The sequence below is a fragment of the Condylura cristata genome, unplaced genomic scaffold (genome assembly GCF_000260355.1).
Source record: "Condylura cristata isolate star-nosed mole 26May11 unplaced genomic scaffold, ConCri1.0 scaffold00011, whole genome shotgun sequence".
Classification (NCBI taxonomy): Eukaryota; Metazoa; Chordata; class Mammalia; order Eulipotyphla; family Talpidae; genus Condylura; species Condylura cristata.
Window position 1 is genome coordinate 9,167,117 of NW_004567112.1, and position 16,350 is coordinate 9,183,466.

The 16,350-nt window shown below is 60.7% G+C and overlaps 1 protein-coding gene across 3 annotated transcripts in view; it reads left to right on the forward strand.

Moving 5' to 3' along the window:
- AFAP1L2 (actin filament associated protein 1-like 2) overlaps positions 1-16,350 on the forward strand; it is a 77,790-nt gene that overhangs the window by 58,787 nt on the left and 2,653 nt on the right. For all 3 annotated transcript variants that reach the window (XM_012723786.1, XM_012723785.1, XM_012723783.1), the window contains 13 exons: positions 4,632-4,837; positions 5,901-6,080; positions 7,825-7,914; positions 9,195-9,279; positions 9,631-9,735; positions 10,392-10,603; positions 12,193-12,338; positions 12,865-12,976; positions 13,408-13,629; positions 13,703-13,862; positions 14,096-14,251; positions 15,474-15,667; positions 15,776-15,895. In XM_012723786.1, the coding sequence (XP_012579240.1) occupies positions 4,632-4,837; positions 5,901-6,080; positions 7,825-7,914; positions 9,195-9,279; positions 9,631-9,735; positions 10,392-10,603; positions 12,193-12,338; positions 12,865-12,976; positions 13,408-13,629; positions 13,703-13,862; positions 14,096-14,251; positions 15,474-15,667; positions 15,776-15,895 (1,988 nt within the window). The remainder of the gene's footprint in view (positions 1-4,631; positions 4,838-5,900; positions 6,081-7,824; positions 7,915-9,194; positions 9,280-9,630; positions 9,736-10,391; positions 10,604-12,192; positions 12,339-12,864; positions 12,977-13,407; positions 13,630-13,702; positions 13,863-14,095; positions 14,252-15,473; positions 15,668-15,775; positions 15,896-16,350) is intronic.

The window sequence follows — 16,350 nt, forward strand, 5'->3', positions numbered from 1 at the left end:
ACCCCTGGGGCTGGGTGGGAGGGGGAGATGATGGAGGGTTCCACTTGCTTCCTGCACAGAGTGGAGGCACAGAGCACTGTCTCTGGGGAGCGGAGGCCTGCTGCCAGGCTGTCTGCACAGTGGCATGGGGCTGCCATGCTCTGCTGGATTCAGCACAGAAATGTGCCGGAGGAGGGTGTGTTGGCCTAGGGACACTAGGTCTTCGTGCCCTGGCTGTGCCAGAACGCAGTTTCTTTGGCTGGACCACTCGCCTTACTCGCCCACATGGGCCATGCACACTTCTAGGGGCAGGATCTCAGCAGCACTACTCAGATTCTGTGAAGAGAGACCACAAGTAAACAGGATGTGGAAGGTGTCAGGTACTGGTCGAGTGTGGTACAGGGTAGCCCAGAGTGAACTGGGCTGCCTGTCTGTGGGTCTTCACCCACCCACGCACTTAAAATTTAATTTTCTGCAGACACACACAAAAAGGATAATAGGTTTATTTACAAAAGGGGAAAGGCAAAAACCCAGGGAAAGAGAGAGGCATACACAGCAACTGGAATATCTTTCAGAGAGAGAGAGAGAGACAAGAAAGAACTGTCCAGACAGAGAGTACAGTGTATGCAAAGGTCCTGGGGAAGGAGAGCTCTTGGTACCTTTGAGGAATGACAAGGAAATCAGGTGAGGCAGGGGACAGAGACAGAGCGAGGACTGCAGCTTTTCCCAGAGTGAAATGCCCCACCGAGGGGCACTTAGAACTGAGCTCACCTTGGCATTAGAAAGACTCCTGTGCTGTGGGGCAAGGCTCACCCTGGAACCTTTTGTCCATGGCCAGTGGGTCTTGGCCTGAGAAGTCAGATACAAGATGCCCTTGGTGCGGGAATTCTATCTCGTAGAAAGGTTCTAGAACACGTGACTGTGAGCCATACTCCTGGGCAGCTGGGCCTCTGGTCCTCTTCCCTGCCTCTGTGTGTAAAAGGTCTTGGAAAGCAGAAAGCATTTGGAGTCCTTGGTGCTGGGAGTGAACCTGGCTGAGAGGGGCGTGGTAGTTTCGTAAAGATGAGGTGGGCCCAGCCTCCTGGAGCCTCATTGGATTCTTCTTGTCTTTCCTCATGCTTCACCTCAGGCCTCCAGTCCCGGGGACTGTGTGAGCTGAGGTTATTTTCTTCGAAGAGGCTGGTTTAGTGGGAAGACGCCACTGAGCTTGAACCCCTGTGTGTGTGTGAGGCGTGGCCAAGTCACCAGCTGGGCTGCGATTTGAACCACAGCCCAGGGCGTGGCGCTGCTGTCTGGATGCGTCTGGAAGGTGAAGCAGCGGCTTCATTGCTTCACTGGGAGCGCTTCGCCCATCTCTGGGATGCGGCCTGTGCCAGCTGGGGCCTGCCTCCCCGAAGCTGTGGGCTCGGGGTGCAGAGAAGAACCGCGCCTCTTAGCATTTCTCTCCCAGCCATGACTTTGTTTTTTTGACTTGAGCCAGGGTTGGGGGTGTCAGACGTTTCTCACTTAGTAGCAGTTCGGCACCGGGGGCTGGTCAGGCAGTAGTTTAGGGGCCCAGGCTGCTGTTTTGTTGGGGCTTGGTCACCCTCTAAAGCTGCAGGATCCTGTACAGCGCAAGTAGGGAACCCGTGTGCTGCTTAAAAGTGCCAGCCGGAAGCCCCCCGCCAGTGTCTGCCCACATCCCCTTGGGGCTGCACAGCCACGGGTCCTTTCTCGGACCTGGAGCAGCAGGGGAACGGTGTGCTTGCCAAGAGGGGGTCTCTCTCGCTCGCCCGCACCCCGAAGGGGAAGCACTAAGTTCTGGAGGACAGACAGCGTGTTGCCCCATCTGGGTCCGTGTCCCTGAATTTGGGTCTGTCCCGCTTTTCACCTTGTCTCTCTCTTCACCTTGCCTTTGTCTGTGCTTCCGGACCCCCCACAGCCTACTCTGGCACATCCCCCCCCACCGGAGTCCCCAGATGGGCGGGACTTCCGGAAGGAGTCATTTACGCCACCATCACCTTGGGTACGGCTTGCCCCCCCCCCCGGAATGCCAGTGCCCTTGCGCCTGCTGCCTGGCTGGCAGGGATGGGGTGCACGCACGGGTCGCCACTGCCTTCTTTCGTTCTCACACGAGTCCCGCATGGGCGTGCTGCATGCAGCCTTCCAGGAGACTGAACAGGTGCGCACAGACGCCTGCCTGTAGCATGCAAAATGCATGGCTGAAGGGCCCAGGTGGTGTGTGTTGGCCCTGAGGACTTGAGAGCACCGTGGGGTGCCGTCCATCCGGGGTGGCAGATGGGGGTGGGATTAGCCACGCATCTCGCGCCTTCTCACCGCAGCCTGCGGGGCCAAGCATCTGTCTGGAGGTCAGCTCCGTGTGCCAGCCACTACGCCCAGGGGTCGGCCTCCATATTGGCCGAGTTCCGGCCGCCGCTCTGGGCAGTGTGCGGTCTGCGGCTTGCTGTATCTCAGTTAACTTCCCACCTTCCTCAGCGCCCCCCACCCCGCCCCCCGCCCCCCAGCACAGGCAGACGTTCAGTTCTCCAGGAAACACCAGGGCAGCCCAGAGGCAGAGTCACGCAGCTCTACACACCATCACTGGAGCTTCCCTGTAAACTCGTCACTGAAGGCAGATCCCGGGACAGGCTTCCCCCTCCCCTGGCTTCCCCGCACTTATGCAGATAATGCTGTAAAATGAGGCCAATTTTTTTTTTAAAGATTTATTTATTTGTGCATACAGAACTGGGGTGTAGGCCAGAGGCGCAGGGGCGGTGAGAGGCTTCACCAGAGACAGAGTGGGGAGCAGAACAGGCAGATCGACGAAGTCCACTGCTGAGGGGAGCAGCGGGCGGGTCAGGAGAGGTCTGCCACGCCATTTGGTCACCTCCGGGGCAGGCGGGAATCGAACTCATGCGGAAGCGGCTTCAGCTTCTCAGTAGTGCTGTGCTGTAACCCGCTGCGCCACCAGGGGGGGCCCGAGGCCAGTTTTTACAAAGTCACCTGATCCAGTCCGCCACCTCCCGCTGCCTGCGCGCTGGCGTCTCCCTAGGTAATCCCGGCCGGCCCCGCTTTCCCACCCCGCCAGGGTGACTGCAGCCTCGCGGGGCCTCGCGTGTTTGCCCCTCGTGGGTGAGGTCGCGCCGCCGCAGCCCTGCCTGCGGAGTGTTGGCTGCCAGTGAGCCACTGTCCCGGTGCAGGTGACCTTCTCCCCTTCTTTTTTGAAAAACCAGTTTGAGGACAAACCCCCAGACCCAGGCCTTTAGGGGCAAAGGGCGAGGGTGCTTCACGGCTCTTCGACCGTGGGCTGCCACACATCCTGCAAGACCCGTGTTCGTTCACGTTCCACCAGCAGTGGGGTTCAGGGTCCCCCCGCCGCGTGGCGGGCTGTTGTCAGCCTTGGCTTATTGAGAAGGTATAAAGTGATGAACTCGGCAACTTGTTCAAGTGTGAAGGTGAGTTGCACTTTAAAGGGAACTGCCATTCAGGTATCCCGGATGTTATTTTTAAAAACGAAAACACATTTTGCATCAGTGTTGTGCTTAGAATAACTGTGCCGTGGCCCGTGGCCGCGTAACGTTTTCCTGATTCTGACGGAGTCTGTGTAAGCGCATGGGGAGCACGGTGTGGAGAGGAGGGGTGCCCCTGCATCTTGGGGCCACTGGGTGGTCTCTCTGCTGTGTTCCTGGGGGGAGAGAGGTTTCACTCCCCACCTTGGGACAGAACGCGTGTGTGGAAGTCACCGGGAAGCAGATGGAGGCCCCTCATTCTGTTTGGGGCTACCCAGGAGGGGAAGGCACAGCCCCCCTCCAGCAGAAGTGAGCTCCCACCTGTGACAGCCGCGCAGCCTGCAGGTTACGACAGGCAGGACCTGCCTGTGCTGAGCCAGGCTGGATGGGGCGTCCTGCTTTTGGGGGGCTACTGAGGGATATTTTTCTTCACATAGCTTTTGTGGGCCTGGGGAGTGCCGGGAAGCCAGAGGGCAGAGCGGCCCTCACAGGGGAGGGGCAGTGGAGGGGGTGTGTGGAGAACACATAGAACGGGCTGTGGCTTGTGCACGAGAGCCTGGGGGTCTGTAGAGCCAGACAGAAAGGGGTGCTTGGCTTGCTGCCGGGGTGGAGGGAGGGTCTGAGCTGGCAGGTTCATGCTGGAGGTGCTAGTGGATGGGTGGGAAGGGCGAGGAGCAGGGTGGGCGGTGGGGCCCCATCTCCTGCTCTGTGACCCTTTAGTCCCCCCTTGTTGAGGGCCAGAATTGGGGGCAGGTGGGCCAGTGAAGCGGCTCAGGATGCTGCCTCGTGTGTAGCTCTGGGCCCAGAGGGTACCCTCCTCCCTAGAGAACGACAGAGCGCCGGGCCCAGAAGAGCCTGGCAGCTCCTCACCCTGCTGCTTCAGCCTCTGGTGGAGGAAACAGAGGCCTGGAGGAGGGGACCGGGCCCTCCTGAGAGCCAGCCACGGTCTGTGGACACGGTCTTGCCAGGGAAGGGGACACACTGGATTTCTGCTGTGTCTGCGGCCAGAGGCAGCCTCGGGGACGCATCACTGGGAGCCTGGGGGCCTTAGGGCTGCGGGGCAGGGCTTGGCCAGCAGCGGGCTGTGGCCTGCAGCCCGCCGCCGTACCCCGTGGGCACACACGTCGGGAGCTGCCGCTGGGCTGACGCGTGTGTCCCCTGCAGAGGACGGAGAGGCCGTGAGCAGCTCCTACGAGTCCTACGACGAGGAGGAGAGCAGCAAAGGCAAGTCGGCCCCCTACCAGTGGCCGTCGCCCGAGGCCAGCATCGAGCTGATGCGTGACGCCCGCATCTGCGCCTTCCTGTGGCGCAAGAAGTGGCTGGGACAGTGGGCCAAGCAGCTCTGCGTCATCAAGGACACCAGGCTGCTGGTCAGTCGGCTCCCCCTAGCATGCGGTGGGGGCTGGGCCGGGCCTTGACTCCGGGTGGCCGGGCGCTGTCAGGTTGTGTGCGCGGATGGGTGGCCTGCTCGTAGCCAGAAGTCTGTGGCCTCCATGAGTCTCCCGGCTGGCCGGCGGGATGACTGTCCCCTGCCCCAGGCCCAGCCTAGATTCTTCCCTCACGCCGCACCCCGGCCCCCATTCTTTTGTCCCCCTTTTGTTATGAGTCATTCTTCCTCATGTCCCAACCGTGGGGGGTTTGGAGCAGACCTCGATGCCCAGCACCCCTCACCTCTCTACCCCCGCCCCCCACACACACTGGCTCCCCTCAGCCCTGGTCCTGGCTACAATTTTCATCTGTGGAGCAGGAGACTCACAGGCATCTTCTCGGAGGTTGCAGTCTTTTGAGTTGCTGGTCGGAAGACAAGCCCCAGAGGTGCAGCCACCAACAGCCCTGTCTCTCGTTCCTATAAGTTAAAATTCCACTTTCTGTGCTGACTCGATGGTCCGTGGAGTTACCGTAACACCCTCTCTCCACTGGCTGCATCGCTTATTTTCAGGCACTCATGCTCAGAAGCCCTCAACAGACCCCCCCCCCCCCCCATTTCACAAGGACACACTGAGGGGCCAAGTCCCTTCACCCTCTGTGAGGGGAGAGTCCGTTCCTTTCCGTGCACCTCACCTCCCGACTGAGCTTAGTCTGCATTCTATCCGGACCCCACCCCGGCTGGTCAGGCTGAACAAGACACGCAGAGGGGTTGAGAAACTGGAAAACCGCTGTCCACCTGTTTATTAAGTGGCCCACGAACGACCTGTTTTAGCGTCCAGCCCTGGCCTGCAGGGAGGCAGATGGGCTGGGATAATTTGGGCATCCCTGGCCAGGGCAGCTGAGGGGCACCATATGCCCGGTCACTGTGGTACTGAGCAGCAAGACGATGCTCGTAGAGAGTGCAGGCTGTGTTCCTGCCGGGCACCGCCTCGCGCTGAGAGGTCTGCAGCCCACAGCCCCGCCTGGTGCTGCTGGCCAGGTAGCACGCCGTCTCTCCTCCTGCAGTGTTACAAGTCCTCCAAGGACCACAGCCCGCAGCTGGACGTGAACTTGCTGGGCAGCAGCGTTGTTCACAAGGAGAAGCAGGTGCGGAAGAAGGAGCATAAGCTGAAGATCACGCCGATGAACGCAGACGTGATCGTGCTGGGCCTGCAGAGCAGGGACCAAGCCGAGCAGTGGCTCCGGGTGAGCGGGGCCGCCAGGGTGTGCGGAGAAGGTTTTGCGCCCCTCTAGAGCTCCCAGGGGGCCCCACAGTTCTGCTCCCCAGATTTTTTCCACCTTGGAAATTGCCAAGGTGAAGGGGTGCCTGGTTCTTCAAAGTCCTGGGCTGTCTGAGGTCTGAGTGGAAACCAGAAGCGGCCCCTGGGCTCCGCGTGGGCCTGCGTCCTCGGCGGCCTGGGCTGGGGCCCTCTGCCTCCAGCAGGGCACCACCAGCCTCCCCAGTACGCAGCAGACCTCGCCACCGCTTGCTCGGTGGCTGGGACAGAGCACTTTGAGCAAACGTGACCCTCCTCGCCACCCTGGGGAAAGCGGTGACGCCAGTGTCCCCATTTCACAGGAGTGGAGAGTGAGGCTCAGAGGGAGAAGGTGGTGGTCAGGGTCACCTGGCAGGTGAGCGGCAGGTCAGATTTCACAGCCAGGGCTGTCTGGGTATGGTCCTGTGAGTTTTGCTACCCAAGGCCGTCCCCGAGGGCAGCCTGCTCTCACCTGTGCTGAGGAGGCCCCGGAGCGGCTCGCCTGCCCTGTGTTAAGGACGCGCTTCCTAATTCCAGAGGGCAGGGCTGTGCCAAGCAGGTGTCCATACTTCCCTGCAAGGTGCCCTAGGAGGCCAGTGGGAGCAAAGCCCTGCCCTCCTGCTGCCCCCCGCCCCCGGCACACACACCGTGCGGATCTGTTTCCATTATGGGGGCACCATCTCCGCCCTCCACCCTAGCACTGCCCCGGTGAGCATAACCTTGGCGAACCTGTCGCCACAGCCATTTGTGGCTCAGCTCTGCAGCTCTCCATGGGGCACCCTGCCAGGCTCTTGCTGCTCTGGTTGAGCTAGGCTATTTTAAGAACGTGGTTTCTGGGTTCACATCTTGCCTTCACCCCTTTGAGGCTGAGCGATCTGGGCCAGTCCATGCCTGCGTGGTGCTCAGCCTGGCATCTAGCATGAGCTGACTACTCCTTGGCAAGTTCCGGCAACAGGTGCAGAGAGGGAGGGCCCTGCGCAGCGCGGCCGAGCTAAGGCCAGGGCTCGGTGCGCTGCTGGCTTAACTCCCCTCTCTTGCCCAAACGCCCCGTCTCCATGGCAGCCCTGTCCCAGCCCCGGCTTGCACGCGCACACACACACACTTGGCCACTTGCACATACAGACACTTGCGTGTGTGCACATGTGTGCACGCACGTACTCCACACCTGCTCCCAGTTCCTAATTGTTCCCCGGCTGCTCAAACCCACCTGTCCATCCCCAGACCCCCAGCTTGCCCCTGCCAACTCTCATGCCCTCTTCCAAAGACCCCTGGCCCCCACAGCCTTGCTGGGGTCTCAAAGACAAAAAATGCTTCCAGAAGGCACAGCCCCTCTCCGGCTTCACAGAAACCCTTTTCCGCCCACTCCAGTGGGCGCAGAGGGCACCTGGCTGGAAGTCGCCGGCTCTCCGGCTGTGCGCTCATGCTGGCTGGTGGGCCTGGCTGGGAAGGACGCCGGGCCAGCTGCAATCTGTTCAATCAGCCCCACCTGTGTTCCTGGGCCTCTGCGTCCGACTGCCACCTGTGGCCCCAGGGTATATGCCAGGGAAGGGGAGTTGCTGAGCAAGGTGCCAGGCATGCACTGCAGCCCGCTGCTGGGTCCCGGCCACATGTGGGCCGGCGGGGGAGACTGCTCCTTGGGCCTCCGCCTCCCTCCTGACCTGAGGCCCCCGCTAACTGCCATCCTCTTCCTCCAGGTCATCCAGGAGGTGAGTGGCCTGCCTTCGGAAGGAGCGTCCGAGGGGAACCAGTACACCCCAGATGTCCTGCGCCTGAACTGCCAGAAAGTAGGTCTCTGCCTGGCCCGGAAAGGAAACTGTTCTATTTCTTCCCCATAAAAATTAAGTGCGGATTGGGGAGCTTTATGTGTGCATTTCGGCCCAGATTAGTAAGAAATATGCCACCCTGGTGTCTGGGCAGGCACTTCAGCTTGGTGGGGAAATTCATGAAATTGATACAGACCTTACTCTAGGGAAGCCTTAGAGGGCCAGAAGTAGTATCCTCCCCTCCTAAAGGAGGAGACTTGCTTGTCCGGCCCCAGTGCTGGACAATGGAAATGATCTCAATGCTGGCCCCGCCCCGAGAGAGCTCACTTGCATGGGGTCGTGGGCCACTGCTTGGGGTCAAAGCCGAGGGAGGTGGGCTGGGTGCCGGCGAGGGGCGGGCCCCCACCCCTGGGTCACTGTTCACGTCCCTGGGTGTCGGCAGGTAGGTGCCCTGAGAGGTAGCAAGCAGGTAGGCTTGCTCCTGAGAGCTAGAGGGTCATTGCCCCTCCACTTGGGGTCCCCCACCTCCAACAGGGAAGCCGGGGGAGGCCGTCTGTCCTTTGCAGAGGCACAGGGCATGCCCCGTGAAGGAACACCCACAGCCCTTCCAGGAGGACTGTCTCGTCCATCCCTCGGTCACAGATGAGACAAAAGACAAGTCAACTGGGGCTTCTTCCCATTGGGGTGGGAAACAGCTCTACCCAAGGCCAGCCATCCTGGTCTCTGCCTCTGGCTGGTCTGCCGGTGGGGAGCCCCTCCACTTGTTTTCTGCCGTAGGGGTTCTCCAGAAACAGCTTGACGGGTGTGTTGAGCTCTCCACATGGTCACAGCAGCCAACATGCTCTTCCAGCGGCCGCCTCTCGCTCCCTGGGGGTGCAGAGCGGGCTAGCTTCCCCACTCCCCATTCTGGGCGAGGCCCAGAGGGGCTGGAGCGTATGCACGCCACGACTGGGGCCATGGCTGGGGCCGTGAGCCGACCTTGTGGACAAGGCTCATCTCTCCGGCCTCCAGGCCGCTCTGGGTGTGGGTCATGCCAGCTTAGCCATCAGCTGCAGTGGGGATGCCAGCTCCGATGCCACAGGGGCTGGCTGGCTCCCTTCCCATGTGCGAGGCGCCTGCACATGAGGTTATGCGCCTGCAGCTGGGGAAGGCGCTCGGGAAGGGGCAGAGACCCTCACCAGGCAGGTCCCCCGAGAGCCCGGGAGGGAAGCCTGGACCTGGACTCACGCTGAATCTCTGGCCCCAGTTTACAGCCCTGTGGTCTCTGGGTCACGCGAGGCCCCACTTTCTCTCCTCTGCAGGCAGACATAACGGAGAAGTGCCTGTCGGGCTTGGACTATGGCAGCTCTGTGGATGGCCACCTGGAGGTCCCCGAGACCAAAGATGGTATGCACCCCTGGCTCTCAGCCCCGGGCAGGAGGGGGCGGGATCCCAGGCCAGAGAACCGGCTCAGCCCGGCTTTGACAGCTGATTCTAACTTGCCTGAGAAATCCTGCAGCTGAGGGCCCAGCAACCAGGATAATCAAATCGAAGTTAATCGCGTGCATTGCTGGAGGAAGCAGGTCCTTTCATCTTCTGGACTGCTGACCCTATTTCGACACAGTCCATACGGAATCTACGTGCTGACCTATTTTCTGAGAAGGAGGTGGCCCCTCGCTGGCCCGCGGGGGCGTGCGTGGGGAGGGGGCGTCAGTGGGCTGTGTGCTGTGCCGACAGCTCTTCGTTTCTCCTCGACAGTCAAGAAGAAGTCTTCTGCTGGCCTCAAACTGAGCAACCTCATGAACCTGGGCAGGAAGAAGTCCACCTCGCTGGAGCCTTCAGAAAGGTCCCTCGAGACGTCGTGTAAGGTTCCAGGCCGCCTCCAGAAGGCGCTCCAGGCCAGAGCCTGTCTCCAGGAAGGCAGCTCGGGCTGGGCAGCGCCATCAGGGCTGGTTTTGGACCTGTCCAGGGCAGGGGAGCTGGCAGCCCAGTCTCCTCACCTTTGTTGCAGGTGCGGCTTTGTGCCTCACCTGTCTGTCTCGCTCCATGTGGCTGCTTTGTCCAAGTGAAGGATGATCGTTGCCTTCCTCATGGTCTTTAAAATATGTGCACTTGGTCAATACTCAGGGAGTGTGGCAGATGGTGTCAGGAAGGTGGAACCAAGACCATGGATACAGGAGCCTCTCCAGACCGGGGGTGACGGCTCACACCCGTGGCCACAGCCGCGCCGTCTCAGTGGGTGTTAGGATGCAGGGGCAGAAGGAAGCTCCCACTCTGTGGTCAGGGATGGCTTGAGGCTGAAGTGGAAGTCACAACCGCGTCCCTCTGGACAGCCCTTTCCCCAAAACTAGCAGAGCTAGGTGGCCTTCAAAAGGCAGACAGAAATCTGAGTCACAGCTTCTAGGAGGTCACGCTAAGTGCTGGGACGGAGATTCTGGGGGTGACTCAGGAGGACCAGAGGTAATGGAGCCCCAGACAGCCCCCAGCCTGGCCCCCTGCAGCTCTCTCCCTACCTGCAGGCTACCTGAACGTGCTGGTGAACAGCCAGTGGAAGTCCCGCTGGTGCTCCGTCAGGGACAGTCACCTGCACTTCTACCAGGACCGGAACCGGAGCAAGGTGGCCCAGCAGCCCGTCAGCCTGGTGGGCTGCGAGGTGGTCCCGGACCCGAGCCCCGACCACCTCTACTCCTTCCGCATCCTCCACCACGGCGAAGAGCTGGCCAAGCTGGAGGTACGGCTGGGGGTTGCGGGTCAGGTGGGCACAGCAGGGCGTGGAGGTCACAGCTGCTTTGCTGCCGTCCTGTGGCCTGTGATCCTACAGTGGTGATTCAGCTGTGCCCTTGTTATTTTTGCTTTCTTTGCCTGAGATTTTTTGCATTTAAAAAAAAATTCCATTCGCTTTCTGACCTCAAGATGATTGAGTTATAAGAGCGGGACAACGAGCTGCTTCCTGTACTTAGGCGGGAGGAGTATTTATATAACCCCAGAGCCGCCGGAAAACGGTGCAGAGTGGGGCTGGCTTCCTTCGTGTGTCACCAGGTGTGGTGTGGTATGGAGCCCGGCCCCTAGGGCTGATCTGAAGAGCTAGGCTTGTGATGCAGTGCTGTTTCTCCTACTCCTCACGCGGCTTGGTGTAACGGCACACTGACAGAAATAAGAAGTGATGTAGTGTGTGGCCCTGAGCTGGGAGGGCGGCCGGAGTCCCTTGAACGCACAGGAACACACCCTCTCTGTTCATGTCTCGCCACCCTCCATCTGGGGTCTGTGTCCAAATTCCGCCGCAAGACTGCCCTCTGGTGGCTACAAGCCGAATCCCACTGCTTCCCAGGGACAAGCCTGTCCCTGTCCACTCAGAGTTTGTGTTCTCGCATGAGAGCGAGATGTTAGTCAGTTAATTACTCAACCAGAGTCAACGTGGGGGAGCAGGTGCTGGGAAAATGTTCCAAGGCCCCTGTGCTGGGGTCGTGCGTGTGTGGTGCGGTGGTGGTGGGGTTACTGAGAAGGCCGGGAGGGGTGAGTCCTGTGAGTACGCAGCCCGAGGGGCAGACTGGATTTCGAGGTGTTCCTCCAGTGGCTGGGGGCTACAAATGAGACTGTTAGGAAGCGGTGATGGTTGCCAGGCACAGATGAGGTGGCCAGCAGTAAAGTGTTCGCAAGAAGCGACACTTGTAGCTGTAGCTAGAAGTCAGGCTGGGTGTGAGGCAGCTCCCCCCCATCCCCCCAGCGTGCACTGGAGGTCGAGCTGGGCGTGGGGTGCTTTTCCTGGTGAAAGTGAACTTGTAGCAGCTCTAGGGTTCTGTGTTTTCTGTAAGAGAAAAAGTCATGTTGGCATTCTGGTAGAAATAGCCAAGATACATGATCAGAGCACATTCGGTCTTGGAAAAATGTGAGGCACCAAGTTCAGTGGGAATTTGGTGTGACATGGATGACAGCTGGTGTAGGTTCGAGGCAGCCTGGCTTTATGGAAGCCAGGCAGAATTCGAAGGCTGTTACTTGTTAGCAGGACCCAGGCGGTCGGCCATGCATGGGCTAGTTCATGAATCACAGGCGCTGATCTAACACAACCGTAAAATCACGTGGGACAAATGTCCACAGTATCACTGTGGTGAGAAGATGCAAAGATGTCCCACGAGGGAGGGCAAAGGAATTTCTTTCCTGTGGCAGGAAATATCTGGGTTCCAGTAGAGACCTGTATGCGCCAGCAAAATGAGGGAGGTTGGCCGGGGAGCCCTCAGCGGCGTTACGCACGTGACATCTCGGGGCGCGCCCAGGGAGAAGGCTTCCTCCCAGGCTGCTCACTGCCTCCTCGTCCTCCTCCAGGCCAAGTCTTCTGAGGAAATGGGCCACTGGCTCGGCCTCCTGCTGTCCGAGTCGGGCTGCAAGACAGACCCGGAGGAGTTCACCTACGACTACGTGGACGCGGACAGGGTCTCCTGCATCGTCAGCGCGGCAAAGAACTCTCTGCTGTGAGTCCTGTGTACGCCCTCCGGTTCCTGGGCCCCAGCTGAGACCGGGAACTCGGCTACGACCTGCTCCTCAGCCGAAGGCCCAGGGCCCCCTGCTGGGAGCCAGGCCCGTGGCCACTTTGGTTCCGTTCAGATGTGCTCCAGCTCCTGGGCCAGAGTCCCCGCCTTTCCTGACCCCCCTCTGTCCCCCGCATCCTTCCCTGGGACCCCAGCGAGGCTGAAAGGCGGTAGGGGAGCAGGCCCCACCACTGAATGGCTCTGGTTCCTGTGCCAAGTGGCAGGTGCCTGTGAAGATGTGAGAAAAGCGCTGGCGGAGACCCCGAAAGGGAGGAGTCAGGGCGAGAAGAGGGCAAAAGGCTCCCAGGAGGGAGGGCAAGGGAATTGGTTTTGCCGGGACTCGAGCGCTCTCTGAGGTGGAGCAGGACACCCCGAAACAAAGGGACCGGTTTCGTGACGACGGCGTGTACCGCTATCTGCGCCACCTGCGCCCCCCACTGCCCACGCTGACCCCTCACGCTGTCTCCAGCCTGATGCAGAGAAAGGTCTCGGAGCAGAACATGTACATCGATGGCCTGCCCAGCCCGGCCCAGCAGGACCTGCTGTATGACGACGTGGAGATGTCCGAGCTGACGGCCGTGGTAAGGACACCGCAGGGAGTGGCCTGCCCCCCGCCCCCCACCTCGCTGCCTGTGTCACCCCCGGCCTCCGTGCACAGGGTCAGATCACCCCACACCTGCCTGGGGTCCAGGCCACCGCAGGGCCCTCAGGGGGACTCAGGTGCGGTAGCTCGACCTTTGTACCTGGGCTGGCCTCCCCGGCCGGGGTGTCCACCCTGCCCTCCGTGCCAGGGTCGGGGGCTGGCATTGAGCCTGTGCTGAGGGCGGCAGGCCGAGCTCACTGAGCCCCCACCGCTTCCTCTACTCCAGGTCTCCTTGCAGATGAGGCATGTGCAGGGGTGCCCGGCCCTGGGGCCTGACCCCAGCCTCCTAGGCCCAGGAGGAAGGCCCCGCTAGCTGGAGGCAGGGCTGGGTGGGAGGCAGTGAGGAAAGCACGCACCTCTCCTGGGCAGGCGGAAGCCACCCCTGTGGCGGGTGCTGAGAGCGAGCCCGACCGAGTGTACCTGGACCTCACACCCGTCAAGTCCTTCCTGCATGGCGCAGGCGGTGCCCTGGCCCGAGCCCCGTCCCCCACGCCGCCACACCTGGACCCCTCAGCGGAAGTCCTACCCACAGTCCACAGCCCCAGCTCTGACGAGGCCATGGTGAAGTCTCCAGAGACTCCGGAGCTGCAGGTACAGGCCGCCCCCTGGGGGGCAGCCCCACCTCCCTGGGGCTGCGCTGAGTCATGCTTGCCCTCCCACGCAGATGCAGGGGGCGAGTGGGGAGCCGTCCCAGAGAATCTCAACCGCCAAAATCCAGGCTGAACAGCAGAAAGTCTGCTCACCCAGCTGCCCTGATGCTGTAGCTGTCACCCCAGCGGGGGCCAGCCCCCCGGTGAAAGACAGGCTGAAGATCACCTCTGCAGGTACCAGCGCTCGACACGAGTTGCGACTGTTAGAGAAGGTAGCCCCATTGCTTTCAGACGCGGGCTCAGAGAGGTGAGGGGTCTTGCCCCGGGTCACTCAGGATGGTATGGGCTGTCGCTGCCAGACTGGTCCTGTGCCACTGCCAGCGCCCTGGGTTCTGCCCAGGCCCCTCAGGGCTGGTGGCAGCTGTTAGTCCAGCCTGGCTGACCCGGGGGCTTCCCTCTCTCTGTAGAGATCAAACTTGGCAAGAATCGGACGGAGGCTGAGGTGAAGCGGTACAGCGAGGAGAAGGAGCGGCTCGAGAAGAAGAAGGAAGAGATCCGAGGGAACCTGGCCCAGCTTCGGAAAGAGAAGCGGGAGCTGAAGGAGAACCTGTCCAGGTGTACAGGTAGGGTCCTCTCAGGCCCCTCCCCCACCTCCCAGGGCAGACGCTGCTCCCCATCCTGTCTACACAGAGGTCAACAGAAGCAGGTCGCTGGAAGTCTCTAACAGCTCTACGTTTCGGCATCTGTTTTCACTCAGAACAACTGCTGTGCACTCCTGCCCCACCTCGTGGCCCTTCGTGGCCAGCGTCAGGTTCACGGTCTTGCACGCACAGGCTCCGGCTAGGAAGCCACCTGGGACAGGTCCCGGCCTGCAACGCGTCATCCTAAGACGCTTGCAGAGAAATCCGAGCTCTGGGTTCTTTGCCAGGTCACCCTCATCCCTTCATCAGTTGCCCCCTGCCAGCTCACCTCTCAGGTCCTGCCCAAAGCAGCTCCTTCACCATTCAAGTTGCCCGACAGCACACTTAGCTCACTGTGGAGAAGCCTGCGGGGCTTAAAGAATTTGCTATTTTGACCCATTTACAGCACGCGCTTTCGGTGCTGCACGCAGACTGATTTCAGAACACAGTCGTCGTCAGATCCATTAACAGATATTCCCTCCCCGCCTTCCTATCCTCGGCGACTTCTGATCTGCTTTGTCTTTATGAGCATGCGCCCTGGCTTGGGCTCGGCTGCTGTGCAGAGGTAGCAAGACAGAAGCTCCTTTCCCCCCTGGGGGGCTGGTCCTGGGCAGGGATTTGCAGCCCCAGCCCCTCCCCCAGGCTGCACAAAGGCCAGCTGTAGTTCATTCTCCTGGCAAATGAGCCCTGTAGATTCTAGGCAGGCCAGTCACCTGAGGAGAAAGTAACTCGCCAACTCTAACCCCCGGCCATCCCTCACATGCTTTCTCACCTGTTTTCCCCATGAAGGTTTCCGGTGTGGCCCCTGATACTCCCTGACCCAGACAAGGGCTGCTGACTGACCACTACTCTCGTGGTGGTTGTGGACCAGTGCTCGAGAGAAGCCCACTAGCAGTGGGCTCCTAGGACAGGCACCACAGAACCAACCTGAGAACCCCAGGGCCACACCGAGCGGACGGCAGGGCCCCGACGGAACATCTCCTCCATTCTCCCGGGTCATTCTCATACTCTCTAGGGTTGGCAAAGTCACTGAGCCCCGCTAAGAACTTACCAGGAGGGACTCAAGCCTTCCCCCAGCACGACACCCCAACTATGGGGCCCTTCCCCACCAGGTGTCCTGACCTGGCTGCAACCTGTCCCTGCAGCAGCTTAGTTCTCTCTGCAGATAAGGGTGTCATGGCCAGCCTGGAGCAGAAGCTGAAAGAAATCGATGAGGAGTGCAGGGTGGAGGAGAGCAGGCGCGTGGACCTTGAGCTCAACATCGTGGAGGTGAAGGACAACTTGAAGAAGGCGGAGGCAGGACCGGTGACCCTGGGCACCACAGTGGACACCTCGCATCTGGACAACACCAGCCCCCGCGTGAGTGTCACAGAGCCTCACGGATGCTCAGAGCTGCCTGCAGGGTCTCCTGGGCTGGGGGAGCGGGTCACATCACCGCTGCTCAGCCTCCCTCTCTCCTGTCACCAGCAGCCCAAAGCCGCCACCCCCACCCCTGAAGCTACGCCAGTCAACTCTGCAACAGCCCTCAAAAACAGGCCTCTTTCGGTCATGGTCACTGGCAAAGGCACCGTCCTGCAGAAAGCGAAGGTAAGTGGTCACTGCTGGCCTCTTCCATTGTCACCACGACAATGGAGCTGGCCGCGTATGAGGGACAGGGGCTCCATCGAGCACTGACCCTCACTGGTGTTCCTACATAGCAGTCCTTCAACTACCCACCTCGTGACTGTCTGACAGGGAGAGGGCTGGACTCAAAGACTGGCCTAACTGGATAATTACAGATAAAGTCAGTGACCTGCAGACCTCTGCCACTCAAGCCAACAGTCCTGAGAGGTTTTCCTAAAACCCCCAGCCTGGTGGCGAGTCGTAGGAGACGCTGGATGCCGTTACTTGGCCACCCCCCGGCGGTAGTGGAAAATGTTTAGTCGCATATTGAAGGGACCCAGAGGGGCCTCCTTGGTGGCGCAGCGGGTTAGGACGCAGCACTCACTGCAAGCTGGCCGCAGCTGCCTCCGTGCAAGGTCAATCCCAGAGGCGCGGCAGAC